Source organism: Scyliorhinus canicula, chromosome 8, assembly GCF_902713615.1.
Source record: "Scyliorhinus canicula chromosome 8, sScyCan1.1, whole genome shotgun sequence".
In the NCBI taxonomy this organism is placed as follows: Eukaryota; Metazoa; Chordata; class Chondrichthyes; order Carcharhiniformes; family Scyliorhinidae; genus Scyliorhinus; species Scyliorhinus canicula.
In genome coordinates this window covers 186352692-186371695 of record NC_052153.1, presented here as the reverse complement: position 1 = coordinate 186371695, position 19004 = coordinate 186352692, and the positions used below count along the sequence as shown (strand labels likewise).

The 19004-nt window shown below is 50.6% G+C and overlaps 1 protein-coding gene across 1 annotated transcript in view; it reads right to left on the bottom strand.

The window, feature by feature from the left end:
• Window positions 1-246: 246 nt before the first annotated feature.
• Window positions 247-19004, bottom strand: part of LOC119970734 (probable ATP-dependent RNA helicase DDX60) — a 174252-nt gene continuing 155494 nt past the window's right edge. Inside the window, 6 exon segments of the mRNA XM_038805842.1 lie at window positions 247-530; window positions 1866-1928; window positions 4706-4857; window positions 7786-7934; window positions 11588-11735; window positions 17507-17628. Of these exon segments, the coding sequence (XP_038661770.1) occupies window positions 425-530; window positions 1866-1928; window positions 4706-4857; window positions 7786-7934; window positions 11588-11735; window positions 17507-17628 (740 nt within the window). The 3' untranslated portion in view covers window positions 247-424.

The window sequence follows — 19004 nt, the reverse complement described above, 5'->3', positions numbered from 1 at the left end:
GGTACAATCTTCCCAGGAGTTCTCTCCTTTGATTTATACCCCAGCGCTAACAGGTTAATTGGTAAAGTATACAAACAGAGCGAAAGGGGAAGGGGTTTAATAGTCGCTACATTACTGGAGTAGCAATCCAAAGATTAATGGTCTGGAGACTTGAGTTCAAATCCTACCACATCAACTAACTTAAATTACGTAAACCTGGAATTAAAGTACTGGTCTCAGTAACACGTCAAGCACACATTAGAAATATTCCTGAGAGGACCAATGTTCAATTTTTATTCATCGTAAATGTATGAATGAAAGAAATTCACAGCGTCTTATCGCCTCTCATCAAAACATCACAAAGAGCTTTGAATGTATTATCCTTCAGCGCAGTGGTGGCGTTATGCAGGAAAATGCTGTCCCCTAACTTCTTATATCAGTGACCTTAGCTCCAAACCCCCTGGAACCTCTTCTCGTAGCTTTCTTTCAGTTGCTGAAATGCTAACACAACGGGGTCATCTTCAATATCGCAGAGGAGCGTGAGAGAGGTGCTGCCAAAACAGAACAGAACAGTGAGTATTACACAGTGATCTCCAAGTCAGCTGACCTCTAGACCTAGGGGTCCAGTGGAGGGTTTTATGAACATCATCAATTCGAACAGGAATGTGGGCGGCACAGTAGCACAGTGGGTAGCACTGTTGCTTCACAGCTCCAGGGTCCTATGTTCAATTCCTGGCTTGGGTAACTGTCTGCGGGGGGGGGGGGGGGGGGTGCTGTCTGCACACTCTCCCCGTGTCTGCGTGGGTTTCCTCCAGGTGCTCCGGTTTCCTCCCACAAGTCCCAAAAGACGTGCTGTAAGGTGAATTGGACATTCTGAATTCTCCCTCCGTGTACCCGAACAGGCACCGGATTGTGGCGACTAGGGGATTTTCACAGTAACTTCACTGCAGTGTTAATGTGAGCCTACTTGTGACAATAAAGATTATTATTGAGTAGGCCACGGGGCCACTGGAGGCTACCTTTTCTTTAATGGCATGTGGGCATCGCCAGCTAGGCCAGCAATTTTGCTGTCTATCCCTAATTGCCCTCGAGAGGGTGATGGCACCTTTATGAACTGCTGCAGTCCACAGCAGCTCGGGAGGAGTTCCAAGATTTTGACACGGCAGTGAAGGAACGGCGATACATTTCCAAGTCAGGACTGTGTGCGGGTACGAGGGGAACCTATTGGTGGCGGCTCTCCCATGTATATACCACCCTTGTCCTTCTAGATGTATGTCAGTGGTGGAGGGAATTAATGTTTAAGATGACGGGTGGAGCGCCAATCAAGAGGGCTGCTTTGCCCTGGATGATGTCGAGCGTTGTTGGAGCTGCACTCATCCAGGCAAGAGGGGAGTATTCCATTACACTCTTGGCTTGTGCCTTGTTGGTGGTGGACAGGCTTCCAGGGAGTGAGGTGCTGAGGTACTTTCCGCAGAATACTAGCCACTGACTAGCTCTTGTAGCCAGAAGGTTTGATACAATTATGGCTGATTTGCAACCTGAACACTTTAATGCTCCCTCCCAATATTCCTTGATTCCCTTCATTTCCTAAAATCTATCAACCTCAGCCTTGACTAAACTCAAAGAGTATTCAATAAATAGAACCAAGGGCAGTAAATGGAGTTTAGCTACAATTCAACCATCATATAGTTGAATGGCAGGAAAGGCTTGAAGGGGCTGAATGGCCTCCTCCTCTTCTATGTTTCTATGTTTTACAGTCTTGCAGCTACCCAAGTTACAATGTAAGATTTGGTAGATCATCCAGTGAATAAAATTAATTAAAATAAAATAACATATATTGAAAGAAAATAATATTGAACTTGATTGAAGGACAAAAGCAGTTTTACCTGATTGCAGAAATTGCTAACATGAAATCTTTGAGCATGTAGAAGGCATCTCCTCTGTGTAACCTAATAAATGAAAGGGGAGAATCAAATTCAGCGCTCATGAAAAAAAGAATGATGCAACTTATATTTGTATAGCGCCTGTGAGGTCATCGGAGTGACGATCAAACAAACTATTAAACCAAGCTGCAGGCGGTGATGTTAGGTTCCATGGCCAAAGGTTTGGAGAAAGAAGGAGGTTTTAAGGAGTGTCTTAGAGAAGGAGAGTGAGAGAGCGAGCTGGGGATGTGTTAGGAGGGAACTCCACAGCTTGGGGCCCAGGCAACCGAAGGCCGGGCTACCGATTGTGGAGCGACCAAGGTCGTGGGTGTGCAAGGTGTATAAATTAGCTGAGTGTAGATGTTTCACAGGGTTCTGGGGTTGATGACGATTGGAGAGAGAGAGAGGGGGTAGGCAACATAGAAGGATTTTATGATAAAGGTGAGGGGTTGAATTCTCCGCTTCGAGACGCCAGAAGCACGAATTGTGATTTGGTCGGGAAGCGGGCGCAAGTGAATATGCGAGGTTTGCGACCAGCGTCAATTCCAACACCACGCTCATGTCCCTTGTAGGTGACAAGATCGATGTTTGCGCCCCACGCCAGCGGATCCATGCAGAACCATTATTCATGTGGATTTTAATATCATTCACGGCTTGATTGAGCTTGGCCTCGCTCATCCCCTTGATGAAACAGCTGGGGTATGAGGGTGTCCACAGGAGCGGCTGGGTGGGCTCTCAACTGACCAGAGCTCTCTGAGCATCCGAAGGCCACAGGCAGCACGGCAGAGCAAACAGCCAGGGGCTTCTGAGCAGCACCAAAGGGGTTACACTTCATGCTTCACCCTTCCGGAATGCTCCACACTCTTAGGGAGTCTCACGGCACGAATTAGTGCAAGTATTGACAAGCAGGGGTTGGGTGTCGTGCCTGTGGAGGGGCAGCGGGAGGCTAAACAAACACTGAAAATCCCTCAAATTGCCGGGCTTGCTGGGGGATTGCTGCCCAGGCCGGGGGCAATAGTGGGAGCGACATGGTGCCAAGTCCGTGGACTCTGGGTGACCCCCTCAGGATCGGGATACCCTGGCTCACACCGCCATTGCTGCAGTATGTGTTTTAAATACACCCCTTTGGTGCTGCTCAGAAGCCCCTGGCTGTTTGCTCTGCCGTGCTGCCTGTGGCCTTCGGATGCTCAGAGAGCTCTGGTCAGTTGAGAGCCCAGCCAGCCGCTCCTGTGGACACCCTCATACCCCAGCTGTTTCATCAAGGGGATGTGCGCGGCCAAGCCCAATCAGGGGCCCCCCAGGTGTTGGCACGCCTCAGAAGCGCGGCCCCACTGGTGAGGAAGCGGGGGATCAGCCGAGCTTCCCTCAACCAGAGGACATCTGCACCGTGGCGTTTGGAGCCCCCCCCCCCCCCCCGCCCCCCGATTCTCTGCCCCTCTCACCACTGCCAGGCCTCGCCACTGACCCCCACCCCTCCGGATCACGAGCTGTCTCCTCCTGGCGAGGATGGCAGCGCTGACTGCCCGTGCCACCACATTGCAGGCGATATTCAGGAGGGCAGACTAGAGGCTGTGGCCCACCCTGGGGAAGAGAGTGTCCCTCTGCTCCTCGTTGGCCTGGAGCTGTGGGTCCAGCTTGGACTCCCGAACCCAGGAGGGGGGGGGGGCAGGGGGGGCTGGTCTTCCGGTGAGCCATTGTGGTGGCTGCAGTGAGTGTGTGGTAAGTGGAGCGCTTGAAACAACTCCAGCTGCCAGGCTCTTTGGTGCTAGCTCCAGCCCCGGTGGTTAGAACACCCGCTGGGCCGGGGATTCTCTGAATTCCTGCCGGCAGGATGCTGGCCCATTTTCATGCCCTGACCCGCTGACTGAGCAGAACCCTCAATGTTAAAGTGAATGGCACGCTTTTCAATCCCAGCGGAAACACTTGGGGATGGTTTGTCCACCTGGGAGACTGTGGCTTGATTCTCCGAAGTTGAGGAAGTTTTACAATGAAAATGTCGGCGGCGCCCACGCACCGATGCCCTGCCCGGTGGGGGGGGGGCTCGCAGCTGGGCCGGGTAAAACTCCCGGCGTTCCTGACATATACGGCCGGAGAATTGCCAGATCCGTGGCCGCTCATGCCGTAGACGCCCCCCCACCAGTGCCCCCCCCCCCAGCCCTCGCCGAAGCAGCCCGCTGCCAGCAGCACGGCTCCTGCCCGACTGTTGCGACGCTGGACACAGTCCGCAGCTATCACGCCGGGTTTACGAAAGCTCAGACCACACGCGGCCCGCGGGGTCGGGGACTCGGCCCATCGGGGTCGGAGCATCGGAGGGGGGGCCCAAGCGACGCGCTGACGCCGTCGCAAGAGCGTGCGGTGCTCGCCTCGATGACGCCGATTTGGAGGGGGGGGCGGGGCATCTGAAAAACAGCGCCGGCCCCGATTCGGTCGCCAACGAGGATTCTCCGCCCGATACGATTGTAGCGGCTGGCAACGGAGAACCCCCACCCTCAGTCTCCAAAATGGAGAATTCCGGCAGAGAATTTCACATTCGTGGCATTGCCAGATTGGGAGCCAGGGGTGGGTGAAGGTGGTGCCCGAGGACGGGGACATGGTGTGAGTGGGGTGCAAAGCTCTGGGGGGGGCTCAGCTTCATGGAACGCGGGATGCTCCAGAGTCCGACGGCAAAATTGAGTCTGGAGTTAAGAGAAGCATGGATTACGGATTTGATAAGGACGTAAACTGAGACCTGGATGGAGAGAGAAATGAGCAGTCTGCAGCAATGAAGCTATTAATAAATACACGATTAGGCAATCATTCCTCACCCGTTATCCGTGTGTATAGCACTTAAACTGCCATGCTTGTAGAAGTCAAGAGCATAGGCATTAAGAGGCATCTGCCTGCCTTGTTTGTCATAATACTTCAAGTGCAGAACAGGGATGTTGTTCGTATGAATTCCAAGTGAGCGGAAAACAATCTGAAAGGGGAAAAAAGCACATCCACATTGTTATTGTACAAGTGCAGTTCCTGTGGTAACCACCATACTGGAAGGCCTGGAGTGTACAGGCAGTCGCTGTGGGTTCTTTCTCCCGGGATACCCATTTACCACTGCTGACGTCCAGAGAGGGAAAGCGACGAGAGGGGAGGGGAATGGAATTTAGAGTGGATCAGAGGGAATTGAAGAGGAGGAGTGTGGTGATAGTCCTGTGCAGTTTGTATATAGTTGTCTATCAATGTATAAGGTTGCCAATGCAACCTCCAACCAGCTGGTGGCGATAGAGATCCACCAGATATCCGGCAGTTGGCAGTAAGTCGTACAGGAGCATAGTCGCACTAGAAGTAGCGAATTCATTTATTCGTTACTGTTTGTTTCGCAATTCGTTAGTTATCTTTCCACGTGTTCATCTTGTTAATAAATCATCTTACTAGTCAAAGAACTAGATGTTCTGTGTGCATCTGTACTACGGCCATAACACAGAACATAACACTCCCCCCCATGACAGATGAGGGGAGTGGAACCAAAGAGAGTGAAGGGATTGGAAGGGGCGAGGACAGGATGAGTCTGGGGGTTAGGAGATTTACAAGAATGTCACCAGGGCTGGGAAAATTGCAGCTAAGAGGAGAGATTGGATAGGCTCAGGTTGCTTTCCTCAGAACAGGGAAAGCTAAGGGTGACAAAATTGAGATGTACAAAATTATCTGTGGCTTAGAGAGGGTCGACAGGAAAGAGGCGAGAATGGAAGGAGAGGGGGAGGGGAGAGGTGAGGGAGGATGGAGAGGGGGAGGGGAGAGGTGAGGGAGGAAGGAGAGGGGGAGGGGAGAGGTGAGGATGGAAGGAGAGGGGGAGGGGAGAGATGAGGGAAGAAGGAGGGGAGGGGAGGGGAGGGGCGAAGGAGGAAGGAGAATGGAGGATAGGGGTGAGGGAGGAAGGAGAGGGGGAGGGGAGAGTTGAGGGAAGAAGGAGAGGGGGAGGGGTGAGGTGAGGAAGAGGGGGAGGGGAGAGGTGAGGATGGAAGGAGAGGGGGAGAGGAGGGGTGAGGGAGGAAGGAAGGGGTGGGGAGGGGTGAGGGAGGAATGAGCAGGGAGGGGAGGGGTGAGGGAAGAAGGGGGGTTGGGGTGAGGGAGGAAGGAGCGAGGAGGGGAGGGGTGAGGGAAAAAGGAGAGGGGGAGAGGTGAGGGAGGAAGGAGAGGGGGAGAGGAGGGGTGACGGAGGAAGGAAGGGGGAGGGGAGGGGTGAGGGAGGAAGGAGCGGGGAGAGGAGGGGTGAGGGAAGAAGGAGAGGGGGAGGGGTGAGGGAGGAAGGAGGGGGAGGGGACAGGTGAGGGAAGGAGAGGGGAGAGGAGGGGTGAGGGAGGAAGGAGAAGGGAGAGGAGGGGTGAGGGAGGAAGGAGGGGGAGGGGAGGGGTGAGGGAGGAAGGAGGGGGAGGGGAGGGGTGAGGGAGGAAGGAGAGGGGAGGGGAGAGGTGTGGGAAGGAGGAGAGGGGGAGGGGAGAGGTGAGGATGGAAGGAGAGGGGGACGGGAGAGGTGAGGGAAGAAGGAGAGGGGGAGGGGAGAGGTGAGGGAAGAAGGAGAGGGGGAGGGGTGAGGTGAGGATGGAAGGAGAGGGGGAGGGGAGAGGGAGGAAGGAGAGGGGGAGAGGAGGGGTGAGGGAGGAAGGAGAGGGGAAGGGGTGAGGTGAGGATGGAAGGAGAGGGGGAGGGGAGAGGTGAGGATGGAAGGAGAGGAGGAGGGGAAAGGTGAGGGAAGAAGGAGAGGGGGAGGGGAGAGGGAGGAAGGAGAGGGGGAGGGGTGAGGGAAGAAGAGGAGGGGGAGGGGTGAGGGAGGAAGGAGAGGGGGAGGGGTGAGGGAGGAAGGAGAGGGGGAGGAGAGGGGTGAGGGAAGAAGGAAGGGGAGGGGTATGGGAGGAAGGAGCGGGGGAGGGGTGAGGTGAGGATGGAAGGAGAGGGGGAGGAGAGAGGTGTGCGAAGGAGGGGGTTAGGGCGAGGGAGGAAGGAGGGGGGGAGAGGTGAGGGAAGAACGGGGGAGGGGTGAGGGAGGAAGGAGACGGGGAGGGGAGAGAAGAGGGAAGAAGGAGAGGGGGAGCTGAGAGATGAGGAAAGAAGGAGAGGGGAGGGGAGAGGTGTGGGAAGAAGGGGGGTTGGGGTGGGGGAGGAAGGAGACGGGGAGGGGTGAGGTGAGGGAAGAAGGAGAGGGGGAGAGGTGAGGTGAGGATGGAAGGAGAGGGGGAGGGGGAGGTGAGGGAAGAAGGGGGTTGGGGTGAGGGAGGAAGGAGACGGGGAGGGGTGAGGTGAGGGAAGAAGGAGAGGGGGAGAGGTGAGGTGAGGATGGAAGGAGAGGGGGAGGAGGAAAGGGGTGGAGGGGGTGAAATATCAATTCACTCTAATGTTCTGCTAATTTTCAATGAAGCGCCTTTCGAAGTGTAGTCACTGCGACAATGTGGGAAACATGGCAGCCAATCCGCACACAGCAGGATCCCATAAGGACCGAATGAGCTGCTTTGCTGGCGGTAGTGAGCAGGTAGAGTGTCCTCCAATCAATATCTCACAGACTCCTCAATGAGGCAGCACTCGCTCACTCCCCTGAAGTGTCCAATGTTTGCCTTGATCCTGGAACCAGCCTTGAAGCCACAACTTTCACACTCCGTCAAGCTGCTGAATACTAAAATAAGATGACATCTGATTAAGCTTTTGGATATCATAGATTCACCTTTGGCATTTATTGCTCTTGTCCAAGCTATTGGCCGAGACTTTCCATTGGCGACACGCCACCTCACAGAATCTCACTATGCAGAAGGGGTTGGGGGTGTGGGCTGTACCAGCTCATTGGAAGCGTTGGCCAATCTAATCTCTGGTGTCTTTCATTGCCCCCTGGTGACGTTAGTATTAGGTGAGGAAAGGAACTCACCGGGTCCACAACGCCCATTTTAAATAGGTCCAAATCAGTGTGTCCAGATAAGCAGGCGAATGGTGATACCGCTGTTGTCGGACTCTTCAAGGACTTGGCCAGCTCCGCGGTGAAGTCAATGGCTTCGGGTAACTGGAGACCCTTAAACGCTGGACAAAAAGACATGGATACCATGGTCAGATATTCGCCATCAATTGTAATCAAATGCACAAGCAGATTAATCAACCAGCCAGGATCAACACAGACATTCCTTCTATTCCCTGCGTGTAGAGCTCAGAAGGACACCATTCCCGTACCAGCCTCCCCGGACAGGCGCCGGAATGTGGCGACTCGGGGCTTTTCACAGTAACTTCACTGAAGCCTACTCGTGACAATAAGCGATTTTCATTTTCATTCATTCCATTCAGCCCATCATCTCTGTGCTGGTTCTTTGAAAGATATCTCCAATTACTCCCCGTTCCTCCCGTTCTCTCCAATAAGCCTGTAATTTCACGCCTTCAAGTGTTTATTCATTTCTCTTTTGAATGTTACAATTGAAACTCCATCCTCCACTCTTTCAGGATTTCACATTGTGGTGAATGTATAAATACTGTTAATTCACCAGTATACTGTGTTACATTATACCGTGTCATTAAACCTGTGGGCTCCATCTATGGGCCATTGTGTGGCTTCACCCACTGGGGGAGATGTGGAGCATGTACGGGCTCCGCCCATGGCTCCGCCCCTTATAGGAAGTATAAGAGCAGCTGACCTGCGGGACCGCCTTCAGTAATGTACCAGTCGCAGGCAGGCACAGTTGTAAGCTGATTAAAACCACTGTTTACTTCGACTCGAGTCTCCGAGTGAATTGATGGTCGCATCATACATCACAACAACGCCCTGGGCGGAACCTCGCCAGAATTTGGCAAAGTGCCCGGCTCACACAGACAGCTGGCGTCGAACCCTCCAGTGGAACTGACCAGTTTTCTCACAGTATCTTGTGCATCTTTGCCAAAGGTAAAATCAGTGGGCGCGGTTGGTTTCGGCCGGCACTCTGAGCTGGGGACCGGCTCCAAACAGATTAGGACGCCACCTTTAAAGGGCACACCAGCCCACATAACGGAAGTCTCGGGGGCTCTCCCTCCCCACATTCATCGCCGGCACCATCCCCCTGTGTGACCACTCCCCTCCGCCCTTCCCCCATGCAGCTCCCACCAGGATCCGCCCCGACACTGCCTCTTGTCACAGGTTGACAGCGCCAGTCTGGAAGTGCCAACCTGTGCCAGTACCTATGCCCCTCGACCTCCCTCCCCCTCAAGGGCCATATTGACCTCTGGGCCCCTGGAAGGATCCCCTTCACAGCCTCACACCTGTCCCAACCTGGTATAAACCTCGCATTGTCACAGTTTTGGTCTCCTTACTGGAGAAAGGACGTACTGGCACTAGAGGGGGTGCACAGGAGACTCACTGGGATGATTCCGCAGTTGAGAGGTTTGGCTTATGGGGAGAGACTGAGTAGACTGGGGCTATACTCATTGGAATTTAGAAAAATGAGGGGGGATCGTATAGAAACACATAAAGTTATGAACGGAATCTATAAAGTAGAAGCAGGGAGGGTGTTTCCACTGGCGGGTGAAACTAGAACGAGGGGGCATAGCTTCAGAATAAGGGGGAGCAGATTTCGGACTGAGTTGAGGAGGAACTTGTTCAGCCAAAGGATTGTGAATCTGTGGAATTCCTCGCCCAGTGAAGCAGTTGAGGCGAACTCGTTGAATGTTTCTAAGGCAAACGCAGACAGATTTTTGAACAGTAAAGGAATTAAGGGTAATGGCGAGCGGGCGGGTAAGTGGAGCTGAGTCCACAAAAAGATCAGCCATGATCTTATCGAATGGTGGAGCAGGCCCAAGGGGCCAGGTGGCCTACTCCTGCTTCGATGGCCGTCACGGTAGCACAGTGGGCAGCACTGTTGCTTCGCAGCGCCAGGGACCTGGGTTCGATTCCCGGCTGGGTCACTGCCTGTGAGGAGTCTGCACTTTCTCCCTGTGTCTGCGTGGATTTCCTCCGGGCACTCCGGTTTCCTCCCACAGGTCCTGAAAGACGTGCTTGTTGGGTGAATTGGACATTCTGAATTCTCCCAAACAGGCGCCGGAGAGTGGCGACTAGGGGATGGGACACAGCTGACAGGTTTTGTCTTTCCAGGGATTGACAGGTTGTAATCCCGCTGCCTGAGTCAGGAGGTGTATTGCCCAGGTGAGTGTTAAAGCAATGATTCTTTTTCACTGAGATGGACACATTTTTAATCAGTAAGGGAATCAAGGGGATTGGGTGGGAAAGTGGAATTGAGGATGATATCAGATCAGTCATGTTCTCATTGAACGGTGGAGCAGATTCAATGGGCTGAGTGGCCTACCTTTGCTCCTACATCAGATGTTAAGATGGCTTCATGGTGTCAACTCCTGCTTCCTTGTTCAGCCATTTCTATTTATTCATACAAGGGAAGGGGGTGTCACTGGCTAGGCCAGCAAACATTTCTCATTCCTAATTGTCATTGTAAATAATGAGCTGCTTTCTCCAATAATGGCAGTCCCTGAGTACATCACTGTGGTGTTAGGAAGGGAATTCCAGGATTCGGGCCCAGCAAGAGTGAAGGATCGGCGATATTACCAGCCACTCACCAGCTCTTGTAGCCAAAGGATTTGATACGATTATGGTTGACCTTTTACCCAAACTCCACTTCCTGCTCCCTCCCCATATCCCTTGATTCCCTTAATTTCCAAAGATCTATCTACCTCAGCCTTGGCTGAACTCAAATAGTTTTCAATATGTGGCGTGACGGGAAATATATGGAGTTTGTGCCTTGTTGGTGGTGGACAGGCTTTGGGGAGTCAGGAGGTGAGTTACTCTCCACAGAAGTACCTCTGACCTGCTCTTTAGAATTTAGAACAGTACAGCACAGAACAGGCCCTTCGGCGCTCGATGTTGTGCCGAGCAATGATCACCCTACTCAAGTCAACGTATCCACACTATACCAGTAACCCAACAACCCCCCCCCCCCCCCCCCCCATTAACCTTATTTTTTAGGACACGAAGGGCAATTTAGCATAGCCAATCCACCTAACCCGCACATCTTTGGACTGTGGGAGGAAACCGGAGCACCCGGAGGAAACCCACGCACACACGGGGAGGACGTGCAGCCTCCGCACAGACAGTGACCCAGCCGGGAATCGAACCTGGGACCCTGGAGCTGTGAAGCATTTCTTGTAGCCACATTTGGCTAGTCCAGTTCAGTTTCTAGTCAATGGTACCCCCCTCCAGGATGCTGATGGTGGGGGATTCGGTGATGATAATGCCATTGACTGTCAAGGCTCAATGGGTTAGATTCTCCCCTATTGGAGATGGTCATTGCCTGGCACTTGTGTGGCACGAATGTAACTTGCCACTTGTCAGCCCAAACCAGAATATTGTCCAGGTCTTGCTGCATTTGGACATGGACTGCTTCTAACAACTGATCTGGTGCTCAACACTCTTGAAACGTAGCACAGAAATAGTTATGAGATATCAGTGAAGTCAGCTGGCTAACTAGTGAATGAATCAAACACGGCTCTCATTTCCTGCCCATTTCTGCACTCACCATTGCTCAAGCAAATGGTTTGATTGCTCACTACCAAAGTGTCATACCGAGGGTCACTGGCAAACTGCCGCTGCATCAAACTCAATATTCACGGCCCCAGCTTAAAAGATCAGTTTGACCTGCTTCTGGCCCTGAACTCGACAGAGTGGGGATGAATATCAAGCTGGTTTGTCAATTCACAGAGGCTCTTACATGTGCCCGAGAGAGGAAGCTCATATTCTTCTTCAAGATTGACCTGACTGGAGATGGAGAGAAGGAAGTTCCCAAAGACCTGGAGCGTGGTCCTGTTGTATTCCTGAACGGAAGCTGCAAACTCATCGGGGAGATCATCGAGAAATACCTAAAAAAAAAATCCAATGGTCAGATGCCGAGTGTGAGTAGAATCTAAGAAAGTCGTCCATTTATCCCCTGTCGAAACAATGGGGTTTAAGGTGGGTCAGTGAGCTAAACCAAGATCTGCACACTCCAGAAACTGCCAGCAACAAAGAAAGTCTAAAAAACTCACTGTGCAAGGGGGATTTGGAAGCAAAAAGAGGAAGGCAGATTACTACCTGAATGGTTGTAAATTGGGAGAGGGGAGTGTGCAGCAGGACCTGGGTGTCCTTGTGCACCATTCGCTGATGGTAAGCATGCAGGTGCAGCAGGCGGTAAAGAAGGCTAATGGTATGTTGGCCTTCATTGCGAGAGGTTTCGAGTATAGAAGCAGGGATGTGTTGCTGCAGTTGTACAGGGCCTTGGTGAGGCCACACTTGGAGTATTGTGTGCAATTTTGGTCTCCTTCTCTGAGGAAGGATGTTCTTGCTCTCAAGGGAGTGCAGCGAAGGTTTACCAGACTGATTCCAGGGATGGTGGGACTGTCATATGAGGACAGATTGACTAGGTTAGGATTATTCTCACTGGAATTCAGAAGAGTGAGGGGGGATCTCATAGAGACGTATAAAATTCTAACAGGACTCGACAGGGTAGATGCAGGGAAGATGTTACCAATGATGGGTGTGTCCAGAACCAGGGGTCACAGTCTGAGGAATCAGGGTAAACCATTTCGGACAGAGATAAGGAGACATTTCTTCACACAAAGAGTGGTGAGCCTGTGGAATTCATTACCACAGGAAGTAGTTGATGCTAAATCATTGACTTTATTCAAGGGGCGTCTAGGTATAGCACTTGGGGAGAATGGGATCAAAGGATGAGGCTATTGAGTTGGATGATCAGCCATGATCGTGATGAATGGCGGAGCAGGCTCGAAGGGCCAAACGGCCTCTTCCTGCTCCTATCTTCTATGTATCTATGAATGTTAAGGACCCCCGTCTGTTTTAATGACACCTTGATAGAGGAATTTAATCAAAAGGAGCTTCAATTGTCATCGCATCCACGTTGGAAAAACACCGATTACAGTTTCTTTTTTTAAATAAATTTAGAGTACCCAATTAATTTTTTCCAATTAAGGGGCAATTTAGCATGGCCAATCCGCTTAGCCGGCACATCTTTGTGTTGTGGGGGCGAAACCCACCTAAACATTGGGAGAATGTGCAAACTCCACACGGACAGTGACCCAGGGCCGGGATTCGAACCTGGGACCTCGGCGCCGTGAGGCAGCAGTGCTAACCACTGCGCCACTGTGCTGCCCTCAATTACAGGTTCAAAGAGATTGTCTCCAATAAAAAAAACAGCTTTTATTCTTATTCATTCTGCAGGTGTGGATATCACTGGAAAGGGCAACATTTGATACTTAAATGGAGAATGACAACGGAATTCTGAGGTACAGAGGGGTCTCGATGAGCTGTTAACAATGACAACCACCTCACTGGTTAAGAGAAGAGTTCTGACTGGCTTCACTGTTCAAATAGCTTTACATATGGTCAAGAACATACTGAACTGTGAAATGCCGGGATGTTGGGGCAAGTTCTCCGCCTCCCCGGGTGCATGTTCCTTGGCAGCGGACAGTGGGATTCTCCCTTCCTGCAGCCGGCCAATGGGATCTCCCATTGTGGCCACCGCCAAGAAACCCACGGGCAGGCATGCGCTGCCAGCGGAACGGAGAATCCTTTCTCTGGGCTGGGGGGGTGTCTAGCAGAAAGGGGTCACAGTCTCAGGATAGGTCATTTAGGACTGAGATGAGGAGAAACCCCTTCACTCAGAGGGTTGGTGAACCTGGGGAATTCTCCACCACAGAAAGCTGTGGAGGCCAAGTCACTGAATATGTTTAAGAAGGAAATAGATAGGTATCGGGAGTCTAAAGATGTCAAGGGTATGGGAAGAGTGCTGGAGTGTGGGTATTGAATGGTGGAGCAGCGGCGAAGGGCTGAATGGCCTCCTCCTGAGCCTATTTTCCATAACCAACCTCAGGAGGGGAAAAGAGAGGAATTTACTCAGCCATCCAGACTCAGTCATAACGTAGGGTCGGGAGAACAGATACGATTCTCTGCAGCTGAGAGCATGAGTCCCAAAGGCTGGGGCAGCAGGGTAGCATGGTGGTTAGCATAAATGCTTCACAGCTCCAGGGTCCCAGGTTCGATTCCCGGCTGGGTCACTGTCTGTGTGGAGTCTGCACGTCCTCCCCCTGTGTGCGTGGGTTTCCTCCGGGTGCTCCGGTTTCCTCCCACAGTCCAAAGATGTACGGGTTAGGTGGATTGGCCATGCTAAATTGCCCGTAGTGTCCTAATAAAAGTAAGGTTAAGGGGGGGGTTGTTGGGTTATGGGTATAGGGTGGATACGTGGGTTTGAGTAGGGTGATCATGGCTCGGCACAACATTGAGGGCCGAAGGGCCTGTTCTGTGCTGTACTGTTCTATGTAAAGGCTGTTGTCTGTCCAGTGCCATCAATATGTTTTAGCTTCTGCTGTTGAAATAATTGACCCCTATCCTGAGACCTTACCATTGTGTTCAAGATTCCCCAGCCCAGGGCAGACAATCTCTCAGCATCTACCCTGTCAAGCCTCTTGATCATCTTGAATGTTTCAATGAAACCACCATTCATTTGACACGGTGGCACGGTGGTTAGCACTGCTGCCTCGCAGTGCCAGAGACCCAGGTTCGGTTCCGGCCTCGGGTGACTGTCCGTGTGGAGTTTGCACGTTCTCCCCGTGTCTGCATGGGTTTCCTCCGGGCGCTCCGGTTTCTTCCCACAGTCCAAAGATGCGCGGGTTAGGTGGATTTGCCACACTGAATTGCCCCTTAAGTGCCCAGCAATGGGCAGGGTAGGTTACTGAGTTATGGGAAGAGTGCAGGGTGGGTGATGGAGTGGACCTCTGTCGAGTTCTCTTTCGGAGGGTGCGTGCAGACTGGATGGGCCAAATGGATTCTATGATTCTTCCAAACTCCGGAGAAAATAGACCCAATTTAATAAGTATATTATAGGGCAATATGCTGAACCTTCACCATCCCACTCCAATGAAATGAACATAAGAACATAAGAACTAGGAGCAGGAGTAGGCCAAGTGGCTCTTCGAGCCTGTTCCGCCATTTAATGATCTCATGGCTGATCTTTTGTGGACTCAGCTCCACTTTCCCACCCGAACACCATAACTCTTTATTCCTTTATTCTTCAAAAAACGATCTATCTTTATCTTGAAAACATTTAATAAAGGAGCCTCAACTGCTTCACTGGGCAAGGAATTCCATAGATTCACAACCCTTTGGGTGAAGAAGTTACTCCTAAACTCAGCCCTAAATCTACTTCTGTTTAGCTCACTGGGCTAAATCGCTGGCTTTGAAAGCAGACCAAGGCAAGCCAGCAGCACGGTTCAATTCCCGTAACAGCCTCCCCGAACAGGCGCCGGAATGTGGCGACTAGGGGCTTTTAACAGTAACTTCATTCGAAGCCTACTCGTGACAATAAGCGATTTTCGTTTCATTTTGAGGCTATGCCCCCTAGTTCTGCTTTCACCTGCCAGTGGAAACAACCTGCCTGCAACTATCTTATCTATTCTCTTCATAATTTTATATATTTCTATAAGATTCCACCCACACCCCCCTCCCCCCCGCATCCTTCTGAATTCCAACGAATACAGTCCCAGTCTACTCAACCTCACCTCATAATCCAACCCCCTAAACTCTGGGATTAACCTAGTGAATCTCCTCTGCACGCCCTCCAGTGCCAGTATGTCCTTTCTCAAGTAAGGAGACCAAAATTGAACACAATACTCCAGGTGTGGCTGCACTAACACCTTATACAATTGCAGCATAACCTCCCTAGTCTTAAACTCCACCCCTCTAGCAATGAAGGACACAATTCCATTTGCCTTCTTAATCACCTGTTGCACCTGTAAACCAACTTTTTGCGACTCATTCACTAGGACCCCCTGGTCCCTCTGCACATCAGCATGTTTTAATATTTTATCGTTTAAATAGTATTCCCTTATGCTATTATTCCTACAAAATGTACAGTCTCACATTTATCAAAATTGTATTCCATCTGCCAGACCCTAGCCCATTTACTTAACCTATCCAAATCCCTCTGCAGACTTCCAGTATCCTCTGCACTTTTTGCTTTACCACTCATCTTAGTGTTGTCTGCAAACTTGGACACATTGCACTTGGTCCCCAACTCCAAATCATCTATGCAAATTGTGAACAATTGTGGGCCCAACACTGATCCCTGAGGGACACCATTAGCTACTGATTGCCAACCAGAGAAACACCCATTAATCCCCACTCTTTGCTTTCTATTAATTAACCAATCCTCTATCCATGCTACTACTTTACCCTTAATGCCATGCATCTTTATCTTATGCAGCAACCTTGTCAAAAGCTTGCCGGAAATCCACATATACCGCATACATTGGCTCCACATTGTCTTCCGCACTGGTAATGTCCTCAAAAAATTCCACTAAATGAGTTCGGCACGACCTGCCCCTTATAAACCCATGCTGCATCAGCCCAATGGGACAATTTCCATCCAGATGCCTCGCTATTTCTTCCTTGATGATAGATCCCAGCATCTTCCCAACTAACAAAATTAAGCTCACTAGCCTATAATTAGCCACTCTCTGCCTACCCCCTTTTGTAAACAGTGGTGTCACGTTGGCTAATTTCCAATCTGCCGGGACTACCCCAGAGTCTAGTGAATTTTGTCCAGTGAAAATGCAATGCAGAGACCAAAACTGCACACTGCATTCTAGATGTGGTCTTACCAAAGTCCCATACAATTGTAGCAAGACTTCTTTATTCTTGTATTCCAATTCTCTTGCAGTAAATACCAGCATGCCATTTCCTTCCTAACTGCTGCCGTGTCGATATGCAAACTTTCCGTGTTCTTCTCTGAACACCTCAAGTCTCTCTGGACCCCGGCATCTACAGGTCCCACGCCTTCTAAAAAAACATTCTGCTCTTCTGTCATTACTACTGAAATGAATATTTTCACACTGCACCCCATTTTAACATGTATTTTTTTCTTTTTTTAAAATTTAGAGTCCCCAATTATATATTTTTTCAATTAAAGGGCAATTTAGCATAGCCAATACATTTAACCTGCACACCTTTGGGTTATGGGGTGAAACCCCCGCAGACACGGGGAGAATGTTCAAACTCCACACAGACAGTGACCCAGGGCCAGGATCGAACACCCGGGTCCTCAGCGCCGTAGGCAGCAGTGTTAACCACTGTGCCACCCAATCCCCCATTTTACTCCGTCTGCCGTCTCGTTGCCCATTCCCTTCACCTGCCCATGTCTCTTTGTAACCTCTTGAGCCAAGATGGGTGAGTGGAGTTCAGGGGCAGATGAGCCATAAGCTTACTGAATGGTCACAGTAAGAAGTCTTACACCAGGTTAAAGTCCAACAGATTTGTTTGGAGTCACTAGCTTTTGGAGTGCAGCTCCTTCCTCAGGTGAGTGGACATGGCATCTCCATATCATTACCGAATGGTGGAACAGATTGGAGAGTGTGAATGATCTCCTACTGTTCCTATGTTCCCCCTCATCCCACGTGACTCTGGGTCATCAGCAAGTTGCCAGGAACCCTCTGGTTTGAAGATTCCAGGGCTCCCTGATACAGTGACCTTTGGCGCGCACAACCAGGCCTTGGCTTAATTTCTGGCCCATCTCTGGAGGGATTAGCTTGCGGGAATGACAGGTGCATGGACTTGTGGCCACATTATCTCTTCCGTCACTCACCTTGGACTGTTCAAATGTGATCTGCTCTTCGTTCAGGCATGGTGGGAGGTAGCTCCTTCCAAAAAGGTTTGCCAGAATGAGAACCAATTTCTCCATCACTTCTTCTGAAAACACCTTTGAAGCTGTTGAAACGATTAAGCACAAAACTGATGTAAGTGCAGGTCATGGGCTGACATCCCTCGATATAGAATCATAGAATTTACAATGCAGAAGGAGCCCATTCGGCCCATCGAGTCTGCATACAGCAGGGCTTGTTCAGCACAGGGCTAAATAGCTGGTTTTTAAAGCAGACCAGCAGCACGGTTAAATTCCCACTCCTCGAACAGGCGCTGGAATGTGGCGACTAGGGGCTTCTCACAGTAACTTCATTTGAAGCCTACTTGTGACAATAAGCGATTTTCATTTTTCATTTCACCTGCTCTTGGAAAGAGCATCCTTACTCAAGCCCACACCCCACACCTGCACCCTATCCCCACAACCCAGTAACCCCACCCAACACGAAGGACAATTTTGGACACTAAGGGCAATTTAGCATGGCCAATCCACCTAACCTACACATCTTTGGTCTGTGGGAGGAAACAGGAGCACCCGGAGGAAACCCACGCAGTCACGGGGAGAACGTGCAGACTCCGCACAGACAGTGACCCAAGCCAGGAATCGAACCTGGGACCCTGGAGCTGTGAAGCAATTGTGCTGACCACAATGCTACCGTCCTGCACTGATGATATCACATGACATCATCAGTGAGAATGGTGTTAAAAACCTCTACCTACCCATAACTCAAACTAAAGAAATGCCAGGAACATCTTGAACATATTCTGAGTAGTTTAGGTGAATTTATGTCAATCCAGTTTCTAATCCATAAATCCTTTATGTGATATGAGTGTCCCTTTAAGAAAGGTTTTTGTTTTATCACATGGCTTCAGTGATGTAATTGTATGGGTTGCGGCTCTGTGAGCTGTTTTTACTTTCACATTCATATTTGGCTGCTGTGGACCCAGACAGAGAACAGGAGTGTTTTGGCCTGTCTTTCTCAACTTTCATTTTAAATATCTGTTCCAGTAAAAATCACCTTGGTGGTGGCTTTTAAGATATAGTTTGCTTTCCAGAGGGGTTTATTCCTGCTGCTGAGACAGGGTCAGAATCTCAGGAAAAGCCAGTCTTATACAAGTGAGAATGCAGAGTGCTGGGCCGCGCCCTTGGAAAGCGGTTTATAGTTTATGGAATTTTGTTTTTGAATTGGAACAGTTAAGGGGGAATCCATTAAGTGTTATACATAGATTACTGTAGCTGTGGGGTGTCTTTCTGTTTGCAATTGATAAAAATGCTTGCTGTGTGTTTATCTAAATGTTAACTAAGGTCTTAGACTAAAGATTATTTTGATTAAAGTGTTTAGCAGGGCTGTTGAATCACACCTTAAGTTAAGGCTCTGGTGCTCATCCCAGCCAAATTCAACAAAACGTTACAGGTCAGGTGAACTCCATGATACACTTTAGAG